Genomic DNA, 12027 nt, shown 5'->3' on the forward strand with positions numbered 1-12027 from the left:
TAATGTATAAATGATGGATAAGTAACCCCCCCCCCCCACACACACACACACACACACACACACACACACAGACAGGCACGCACATGCACACACACACGCGCACGCGCACACACACACACACACACACACACACACACACACACACACACACACACACACACACACACACACACACACACACACACACGCGCGCACGCATGCACGCACACACACACACACACACACACACACACACACACACACACACACACACACACACACACACACACACACACACACACACACATAAATCAGTCCTTTAAGGGGGTTGAAGTTCCAAGCATAACTCTTACTCTATGGTTCCAGGGGGTCCCCAGACTCCCCACTAAATATATTAATATAGCGTCAAATCACTTGTACCATTTAACTATCAAGAACAATCACACGGGAGGACCATAATGGAAACAAGGCTTTTTGTGTTCCTTTTAGCATCATTGTATATAATTGTATATATGTAGCCTGCTAATTGCAAAGTGTTGTACTTTCTACATATAGGCCTACTGGTATAACACAAAAAATATTGTAGGCCTATAGGGGTCCCTGGCAATAAATCTTAATATGCTGTTTGGGACCAAAGTGTTGGTTAGTTTGGTGAGATGGACAACATAATAATAACAAATCATAACTAAATTAATACCCATGAATAATCCCTGATTGCAAAGTGGTTTAAAATATTACAACCACTGATTGAAAAATACCCCTGTCCTCCTATATCAGGGGGTGCCCACACTTTTTGGACTTGAGACCTATACTTTCAAAATGACCAGCTCAACAAGATCTACTGACCAAAATAATTATTATCCCTTTGCTGGAAATAGTTACATAAGACACGCTTGGAACAGGAAATAGAGAGGAGAATGGAATTGATAGTTTTTCTTGTATAAATACGTTTGTGTGTGCAACACTCTTGAAAACAATGTATTGCATTGTGGGTTTGAGCTGACAGGCCCTTTTTATGTCAATCAATTTAAGTCACCTTAATTCAAGTGATAGATTATATATATTTTAGGGACATGTCATGTGGTCTACCTTTGTGATCTACTAGTAGATCACAATCTACCTTTTGGGAACCCCTGTCCTATATGGTTGAGCCTGAAAAAATGTTGAATTTGCCCTTTTTCAGAAATATTGCAACAACCATGCATCATCCTCAAATTCTCAAGTCATCAAATACCATATAGAGGAAATAGCATATTTAGACCCCTAGCGTAAATAAATACATTAATAAACGTACAAATGAAAGTTTATGTTTGTGGGTGTGTGCCATGGTGTCTGCCGATCTAACTGTCTACAATAAACTATAATGTTCCCCAGCTGCAGTGAAATCAAAGTGAATGGGCAGGCCGCCGCCACAAACTATGGGATCTAGTGGTCATAGTGAGGAATGAGTGCGCATGTCAACCTGTCAGGGCCAATGGGGCTTTGGGTTGGCATTCTGACAGCCAATGAGCTTCTACTCTACTCGCTCGGTTCGCTCTCACCCACCCCTCTTCTCTCTTCAGTCTCTTGACGGGAAATGAAAGGGGAAATCCGAGTTACGTCACCCGCAGGATCAGCCATCGGCCGACCTCATTAACTTGCACTGGTCTTCGGCTATTTGTCCAATCAACTGGCCGGACGGTATCGGCTGGGCGTGCTACAAGGGGTTTGATTGATTAATTGAAAAATGTATTAACAGTTTGCAGAATGGAATGGGTACAGTAATAGTTCAAGGAAAGGCCTATAGGTCAATACAAAATCTGCTAAGAGGATAAAATAGGGAAAAGCACAAAAACGTGTTTACATAAGGGTGGTGGCCCGTGGCTGTGTATGTTTTAAGTTTTCATAAAACGATAGGTTCAACACAAATATGCCTGATGTCAGGAGATTAGGAGGAAATTCAGACAAAAAATAGCCTAAATAGCCTGTAGTCAATTCATGTCATTGCAACACTGGTGTAACATCTTTCATCTTTGCTGGGCTTTGAAGAGACAGGAGCTGGAGAAAACATATAGTTCTGACCTGCCTTTATTTATTATTTGTGTCTTTTACTCAGGTGGTCTCTAGTAAAAACACTGAATCCAGACTGTGACTGTGTCTGCTGCATTATTGCTGGGAAGCAGAAGATAGAGGTGTGTGTGTGTGTGTGTGTGTGTGTGTGTGTGTGTGTGTGTGTGTGTGTGTGTGTGTGTGTGTGTGTGTGTGTGTGTGTGTGTCCGAGCGTTGGCCTGGCCCATACCAATTGAATTAACTCTGCACACACTCCTTGGATGCCAATGATGAACCTCTGCCCCAAATTCTACGGCCTGTTATAGCACCACCATGAGGCAGTTTTGCTAAACACATTTCATTACATTATATTACTCGTACACATTAAGATTGTATCCATACACCTGCATGCAATTCGGTATACACTACTATACTTCTATCTATAGTACTGTGTTCAACACAGATCTGTTAGATTTTTCATATATTACTCCTAAAAATGTTGTCCAAACATGGTTATTATTAGCATTTCCATATCCAGTATTATTGTTCTTGTGTTGTGAACTTGTGATGCTGTTAGTGTTAGCACATCTTGCAAACCCTCTAGATTCTTAAATGATGGACTACTTCTGTACAACAGAAGATAAACATAGCATTTTCACAACTTTAATAGTTGTGTTGTTTGACTCTGTATAGGACAAAGTAATAACAGAGAGAATTTATTTTGTTCTTTTTATTTGATGTTTTACATCATAAACATTTTTTGTACAGGGTATCATCATCATAATATGGACATCGATAGGATGGAACCAGTGGCCTGCCACTAAACAATAAGAATAACCATAATAAAAAATTATAATAACCTCCCATATTCACAAAAGGAAAAAAAAAAAGAGAGAAAAAAAGATAGAGATCATGTTAGGCTGTCTTAACTCTGTGATGAGATCAGATCAGATTTCCTGTTTATAAAATGAGGAAGTCAACATAAGTGTCTAAAATTACCACCTTTTCAATGTCTACATGAGAACAGCACTCACAGGGTAGTAAACAGCCCATTGGTTAGGGTTACATATGTACTGGTATATAGTGTAGAATCTCATGGTCAGTGGTTCTCAGGCGTTTTCCTGTTAACGGACCCTAAAAATGATATGTATTTGGCTGCGTACCGGTATACCTCCATCTGAAAGGATGTGTATATAATATATACCACCACCACCACCCACCAGTTTAAAAAAATAGCAGATCTAGTTAAAGTGGTTAAACTGATTTTGATCTCATTTGGCTGCATTGGGGACCCCTTGGACCTCAAGAGCCTTGAGAACCACTGACCTATATAGCTGATGCAACTCCATGTGATGATGACATCCTCTGATTGCCTTTGATCCAAGTCATACGAGCACGGTATCATTCATACTGTACAGTACCAACACTGGCAATCACTAGATGGCCTCATTAACATTCATATTAATATTAATATGCACATATTAATATTAATATTGACATTATTCATGCACGTTCATCCCGTATAACATTAATTTCTTCATATTTGTACCAAGTAGGAAACATGGTCTCCACTGCAACATGGTCATAAACATACTAACACTACTGGTGTTTTTCTTTTTTATCGTACAAACTTTTTACACTGTTAAAAATAACCCAACCAAGGATTTGTTTTACACTTTTAAAAAAAATGGCGTGTTGTTTTCCTCTCAGCCCTCAATGACGTTTGGGCTCAGTTTCACTCCAAATCAGTTGTTATATGCAACACAACATTACATCAATAACCCAGATACTCCAGACATGTTCAAATCAATACTGGAAAGTATAGCATATTCAGGAAACACACCCATATTTGGATCAAACAAACGTCTTCAAAACAAAATAATAATACTAATAATAATACAAATAATAACAGTAATATACACATACTTTAAAGATTGAAAATGATAAATTATGTAAAAATAAAACAAGTGAGACAAATGAAAACATTAAAACCACTGTAATGACGGATTTCAAGTCAACTGTAATTTTACACACGATCCAGATTATATTATATTACATTAGACTATACTTCATAAATGCCAGAGGGAAAAGGTCATGTTAATAATGGAAATTGAAACCATCAATATATGGTTCATAGTTTGATTTTTATGGAGAATATTTCGGAATAATTTGTCTTCTTTCTCACTACTACGGTTATAAATGGTTATAAACTCATATGCGTTGGTATTAAAAATGAAGTCATGTACTGTAAAAATGATAAAACGCAGCAATGATTGTATCGTTGTGTTGGCTTTTTGGCACATTGTTGAAATTGAAGAGAATAGCCATATAACACTGTTGTTCTTCATGCACACCACAGAACCAGTCTGAAATGGTTAAAACCAGACAACACATGCTCAGCCTGGTTCCCAAACCAAGCCGCAGACACAAATAGAGAAAAGAAAAAAGAGGAGAAAAAGTTACATGAAACATTAATCACTGGGAGTTTCTTTTTTTAAATAAAATGTTCTGGCTAATGTTCACCATATTCTCATAATTCATGTCCCGAGGGTAGCACAACGGAATTCAGCTATAGCGCCTCCACGGGGTCCAGACCCTTCCATAATATATGCCACTGAACCCAAAACCTTTTATCAGATCATCCCAAGCCTGGTTTACCCTGTAAACACATTCCCAGTACAGACTACAACCATATAGGCAGTTAGTCAAAGTTGGACCAGAGACATGTAGAGAATCCAGTTTCTGTGTTGTGCACTGTAGAACAATATCTTCTCTATAACATCACCACAGTGACATGGACAACATTCTATAAAGACCAGCTGTAATATAAAACCACCAGTTACGGATAAAGGAGTGTAGACTCTGATGGTCTAGCCTTGACTGTGCAAGCTCTAGTGAGCAGCATGTAACGTAACTGCATAAAGGAGAGGAACAACCTACGCCTCCATGGGAACAACTAACATTAGTCTAGCCATTAGCAGCTCAGTGAGTCCCAAGTGAGAATAAATAATATTTACAAACATTTCTCTTTTTTTTCATCATTAACCAACTGGCATCAAATGACCACGCCAAAACATACATCATATCGAATAACATTAATAATAAGTTTTAACAGCATATCATATAGAATAATAACATTAATATTCTGTTTTCACTGAGAGAGGGAGAGCAAGTCACTATGATACTTCCACCTCTCCCATCTCTTCTACTACACAGGATCTGGTCCACGCACTCTTTACTATAGGTTCATTATAATGTTACTGATCTAGGATCAGATCCTTTTGTGGTTGTAATGTCGCTGACCTAGGACTTGAACATTACTGTGCTGTTGAAGTAGAGAGAGAAATTAGTAGAATGTAAAAATGAATGACTAGAATATAAAAGTGCAACAATGTAAATGGACTTCTGATGTTATTATGGAGCTTCAATTGATTCATATTTTCATATTATATAGTATTATTATTACTATTAACATTTATTTTATTTTATTACAAATGGCTAATTACTAGGGCTAGAGTTGCTATCGCAATGTGCTGACTGGACTGTGTTCATTCACGTATACAAACAGCTGTCTCTCGGTCCCAAAAGACATTTAAATGTTTCAAAAACATCAGAGATAAAATACAATTTTGGTTGAATCATAATTCCTGGTCTGCGTAGATAAAAGGTTGCTTAATGAGACCTCTGTTTGTCTGACCACCATGCGTCCCCAGAGAGCACAGAAGCTGTGCACAAAATGGTGCTAGCGCTCCAGAGTCCAGAGCATGGGATGCTGGGAAATGTTTCTTGAACACCCAAATGAGGGTGTGGCTTGGAGGTCATATTAAACGCTGTCAGGCAGTAAAATACACCAGTCAACCAGTAAAACTCACCAGTCATCCAGTAAGAAAGGAAACTTTACATTTGAGTCCATAATATTGAGGGAATTTAGCGAATACAAAAGTCAATCTGAAGCCTTATGGAGGGCAGAAGGGCCCCTTACATTTTGGAAATGTAAGGGGTATGAAAAAGATCTTAGGAGTGCAGGTGAAGTCATTTTATCTTCGTTTTCACAGATCCCAAGTTAGTTTGGACATTTGGACTTTCAACAGGCGTTTATAAACCTTGCAGGCTTCCGTCCTGGTCGGGGGAGAAAGAAAAGAGGAATGCTCTTCTGTTCTTCAATGTTCTCTCCTTGTTTTTTCTTGGTTTTGCTCCTCTCTTTTCGGAGGGACTCAAATTAGCACCCTTCTGTGAGACAGACTGTATCATTCCCACTGCTCCACAGCACAACAGTCAACAATGGGAAGTGACCACTATTCTATCTATCTGGTATCTGTCCACCCGTCTGTGTATTCATCTGTCCATCTTGGTTCCAACATGGTGAGTTTACAACCTCTCTGTCATTCAATAACACCTAACTGTGCTACAAACAGACAGACAATCATCAGGAAGTACTTCCTCTGTTTTAACGGTCAGAGCTCATGGCCTGCGTTTTTAGATTTCATATCAACAATAAATATACCATATATTTGATTAAATTATGAACTAACTAACGTCACTTCTTTCACTACTCCGTCAATAGTGTGGTTTATCTCTGTAGGACGGTAAATCAATATTCTATACTGAATACGGATATCTTGATATAAAAATGTAGGTTTTCTGTTTTAGCAAGGGCGATAGAGAGTGAGAGTGATAGAGAGATTTTGTCAGGTAGTTTTTGTGTTGATTACTGCTCACAATAGAGGGTTAGAGTCTAAAGAGGCCCCCCATTCCATTATGAGATATCTTGTGTGCAAGTGGAAATGTTGGCATAAGGCCCATGGGGTCACCAAAATCAGTGAGGTTTATCCTCTGGGAAGTACGATGGTGCACAGGAAATTCCATGGCAATCTCCAGCCATAGAATCTTTTGAGAGTTGGACTGACATTGCCATCCTTAGTGCCATCCGGTGGCTAGCAGGACTAAAATCACGGAGAAGGTGAGAATAAACATGCAACATCTAAACACACACACCTGTGCGTGTGATGTTGTGTATGTGTGTGTGGCTGTGTGCGCAAGCGCACATGTGTGTGTGTCCGTCCCCGCGTGCATGCATGCGTGTGGTGTGTTGCCGTATGTGAGTAATGTTCTGTTTGCATTTGGTTTTTGTTGTGTATTTTAAACAGCATGTTTCATCCTTAAAGTTCTGTGCTGCTTGTTTTCCTTGTCCAATAGAAATTACTCTACGTCATCTTTCTCCTCCAATAGATTCAAATGCTCTCCTCCCCTCCTGCTGCTAGCTCCTCCCCCTCCTCTTCCAGGCTCTCTTCGATTGACCCACGGATCAGTAACTCCTCCCCCCTGCCTGCACGTGATAGGACGTCCATCCAGCGTTGCTGTAGCTCCTCCCCCTCAGCGCTAAAGTAAAGGGTCAGGTGACTCTGACTCATCTTGAAAGCATGGCGACGCTCCAGGCGGTCACATGACTCTGGCAGAGAAACCTCCCAGCCAATCAGAGGCACACTGCGCTGAGCTTTGACATCCTGGAATAAAACAGAATCGTAATATTCATTAATAATAAGAATGGAAACTATTCTATTATCTGTGTGGAGTATATGTGTACATACATGCATTACATATTACGTAGGTACATTACAGTGTGTATTACTGTAATACTACACATCTGTTCAGTTCAGTTGATTTATTTCCAGCTCTGTTGGGCATCAAGGTACGTACTGTATATACATTGTGCATTGGAGCAGTTTGGTCAAGACATAATCAAAAATGTTCCCCTCTAATTAATGGATTTTTTTGAAAAACGTTTTAATTTGTTTTGAACCTATACACCAAGAGGCTGGGATGCACCTGGTCGCAGATAGAAAAGAATGCCAGTGACCGAGAACTCTAGAGGACCCTTTGTCGACAGCCTATACCCCAGTAGGGGTGTCAGGTGTAAGCTATAATTTTTTTGAAATAATAAAAATGACAAGCGAAAAGTAGTAAACAAAAAATAAAGGGAATTTTCCTTCGCGACCCACATATGAGTCCGACCCACTGTTTGGGAACCAGTGCTATATAATGAATATATGACTATATAATGTGTAGTAGCCTACATAGTTATCGGATATAAATGATAAATATACAGAGTATATAATGTGTAGTAGTGTTATGAAGTACCTGTGGAGCGCCATAAACATACAGTACGAGTGGCTCACTGTCTGGGATAACGAACCAGGCTTTCTGCCAGCCCCTCCCCCCTCCTCTCTCCGGCATGTAGTACAGGAAACTGCACATAACGCTGTTCTCCGCTGCCAATGATGCCTGTTTCTATGGAGACATAGATCACACACAGATTTGGTTTCATGGATAAAAAGAGAGGAAAAACGTGGACAATGTTAAGTTATTGTTACTGATTGAGTGCTAGATCTGTTTGGAGCCAAGGCTCTTCATCTGGTCCAAACAGTTTTGACCAGATGAAGAGCCTTGGCTCGAAACGTGGTCAATAAAGTATAACTTTTGGAGCAGATGAGTGCGCGGGTTCTTTTCTCTTTTTCTGATGTCACTTTTGAACCCAGCACCTCTACTAAGTGATGTTCGTATTCTATTAGTTTTTGTACGGTATCCAGAGGACATTAGCCAAACTACAAAGTGTAGTTCAAATTGTTCACAAAAAAGTATAAGAGAATGTATAAGTGGGCTCAACCATTATTTACATGGCGTATAGTTGGGGTCCCTATATACGGACCTGGCTAATAAGGCATTCTCTAGTGGCGGGTCCGTATATATAAGGACTTAACAGAAAGTAGAATTCCACGCTAGAAGGCTTTCTTACCTTTATTTGTCGTTGTTACGTCCCCACCAAAGAGGTCCAGGTGTTATTTTGTGAAAAAGCGCATTATTGGCAATTTCCCCAATTCAAGCCCTCAATGAATTGAATTGAATTGCATTGAATTGAATGGGGCTATGGGGTGTTGTGCTAATTTGCTTATTTCCATCGCTCAAAAATCTATTTATTTTGTATATATATCCTTTCTTCATAATGTAAATAGGATCCCTAGCGGCACACTTTACTACTTATTTCGATGGAAATAAGCGAATTAGCACAAAAACCCAACCCCCATTGAGGGCTTATATTAGGGTAAATAGCCAATAATGCACTTTTGCACAAAATAACACCTGGACCTCTTTGGTGGGGACATAACAACTACAAATAAAAGTAAGAAAGCCTTCTAGCATGGAATTCTATGGAATGAATTATTCCGTCAGTCACGCCTCAGATCAACATATGGAATTAATTATGTATTGGCCATATATGGAGCGTGTCATGAGGCGTGACTGACGGGAGATGCAGGTTTTCATAGTAAACTTCGACCGACGGTTGCAATAATTCATTCCATATGTTGACCTGACCTCATCAAACCCTGTACACTCAAGACACGCTCCATATATAGCCAGTACAGAATTCATTCATGATCTGACCTTATCATCTGTATCTCCATATATGAAGTTCACAACACTGACCTCATCAAACCCTCACCAAAAGTAAAAGTACTATGCAGAATTTCAAGTTTTCAATTGTATAAACATATTTTAAAAGTGGCAGATCTACAAGCAGTAAAGGGTGTTCAATAGCAGTGATTTATGCAAAATGCTAAATAATCAAAAACCTCAAAAATGGAGTTAAGAGGTTTCCTCCAGACAGCAACGATATCAAGAGTCTGGTAACAAAACAACAGCTCCATTAAGTTCCAACTAGTTGGAAGACTTCTAGCAGCAACACCAGTGAAACACAGGAGAGAACAGGTAGGAGCCAAGAGAACCCTAGAGATAGAACTCAAAATAACCTCCTTCTCAACTCTGTCACAACACATACTGTAGGCCAGTGTTTCCCAACCTTTTTTCTGCCAGGGCACACTTTTCATAGCTAGTTTTATAATATAATAATATAATATTAATATATTTTATTTCCTGACCTACCAATGTGAACACAAATGCTTCCATCACGTCACGCATGATCAACAAAGTTTGAGTGAATGCTGTGCAGTCAGTGCACACACAGAAAGTTAAGAACGTCTTCACTGCTAGTGTCTGTGACACACTGAATCACACGTGTTTGTTCACCGCAGCCAGGCGAGAAAGACTTCTCCCTAAAGTTTTCATAAAGTTCACTTGAAAGTTACGTTTGAGAAACTTATATAATTATGAATTTACGATATGACAACAGCAAACGTGAATCATGAAGGACCCGGCGCGGCTAATCTGCTTCTGCGTCGTGAATGTCGTCTCGTCTGCCGTTACTGTTATGCAGTAGCTCTGCCCCGGCGATTTGTAAGCCCACCACAGCCGCTTTTGCAACAGTGTGGGCTTGTAGGTCAGCTTTAAAGATCGACACCAGCTAAAAGCAGGCTCCACATGATCAACTCACAACGCGTTTTGCATCGTTTCAACTGCACGTGTGAACTCACCAGCAGGAACGCACTGAAAGCCTGGTGACGCGAGGTTAGGAATGCACAGAGGCAAGCGGTGTTTTTTGATACAGTACATGCCAGACGAGTAGGTGATCTCCTCATGTAAACAAAGCCATACGTTAGCATTTCTATGGAGGGTCGTTAGACTGGTGGGGATGGGCAACAATGATGCAAATTGTAAAACCGGGACCGCATGGCAGCCCACTGATCCCTGTAGTGGAGGGTCGGAGTTACTTGTTTTCAACTAAAATAAAAGCCTGGGTACAGAGGCTACTTCTGTTCAAATCAAACGGCACACCTGGCCAATTGGTACAAAACGGTACACTAAAGTGCCACGGCACACAGGTTGGGAAACACTGCTGTGGGCTACACTCACTGCTGTCCACATGGAGTAACCTGCCTCTCACAGTGCGGATCTCTCGGATCTTCAAACTCATCTTGTTTTCTCCACTTCAAAAGAGTTTGCAGATCTTATATTGGTTTGCAAAAGATACCAAGTAGAGAGCGTCTGCCAAGGGATTGGTCGGCAAATATGAGGCACTGTTCTGGACAAGAGAAAGAAATAGAGTGCGCAACACTGGGAAAACTCAGCTCCACTGGTTTATTAATTCAACGTTTCGATCACTGGGATCACTGATCTTCTTCAGTATGACAGGAAATGGGTGTGCATACTATTCTGTCATACTATGTCATACTGTCATACTATGTCATACTATTCTGTCATACTATGTCATACTGTCATACTATTCCTGAAGAAGATCCCAGTGATCGAAACGTTGCATTAATAAACCAGTGATGCTGAGTTTTCCCTTACCAGTGTTGTGGACTCTATTCCTTTCTCCTGTACTGCCATTTGTCCAGCACCTGGGCTATAGAGTGGATGTGCATGCTCTATTACTGTGGCTGTTCTGGACAAACCTCAAAGAAAACTTTGTTGGATGTTACTTAGGCCTGACTCACACCTTCACAACAGATTGATGTATATATAGCTGATGCATGAGACTTGTTTACTGATGCAAGCTCGCAATGCATTTCCAATGGGAGTCACATGGTTTGACACAACATTTTTGTTGTATGAGGGGGAGGGGGGGCAGTCGAAACACAGCCGAAAGCCGTACAACATAAATGTTGTGTCAATCCATGTGACTTCCATTGGAAATGCATTGGGGCGGCCATGACACTTACCCTTTGTTTACATCTAGCATGCATCAATGTTGTATGCTAGATCGAAAGGTGTGAGTGAAGCCTTAGAAATATTCACATGATACACACAGAGGGATACACACAACAAGGTTACACTAACCTCCAGTATGGACCGCCTCCTCTGTGTGCTACCGGTCAGTAAGGCAGGGGAGGGTGGGACTCCGACCAGTGTAGTGTAACAATCGATACACACGCGATTGGTTCGGTTATTGTCGTATGACAGCCGCGCACGGAACTCTGAACACTTCCCACAAACCACCTGCAACATAACAACGCAGTCTTCAGAAACATACAACACAACAAGCATCACAAACACATCACACAAGCATCACAAACACATCACACAAATATCACAAACACATCACACAAGCATCACAAACACATCACA

At 40.4% G+C, this 12027-nt stretch overlaps 1 protein-coding gene across 1 annotated transcript in view; it reads right to left on the bottom strand.

The window, feature by feature from the left end:
• Positions 1–2728: 2728 nt before the first annotated feature.
• fgd1 (FYVE, RhoGEF and PH domain containing 1) overlaps positions 2729–12027 on the bottom strand; it is a 32217-nt gene continuing 22918 nt past the window's right edge. Inside the window, exons 16-18 of the mRNA XM_080764008.1 lie at positions 11740–11898; positions 8146–8295; positions 2729–7511 (exon numbers count right to left, since the gene is read on the bottom strand). Coding sequence (XP_080620134.1) covers positions 7239–7511; positions 8146–8295; positions 11740–11898 — 582 coding nt within the window. The 3' untranslated portion in view covers positions 2729–7238. The remainder of the gene's footprint in view (positions 7512–8145; positions 8296–11739; positions 11899–12027) is intronic.

The sequence above is a fragment of the Protomyctophum bolini genome (genome assembly GCF_963924005.1).
Source record: "Protomyctophum bolini genome assembly, chromosome: 5".
NCBI classification, from domain to species: Eukaryota; Metazoa; Chordata; class Actinopteri; order Myctophiformes; family Myctophidae; genus Protomyctophum; species Protomyctophum bolini.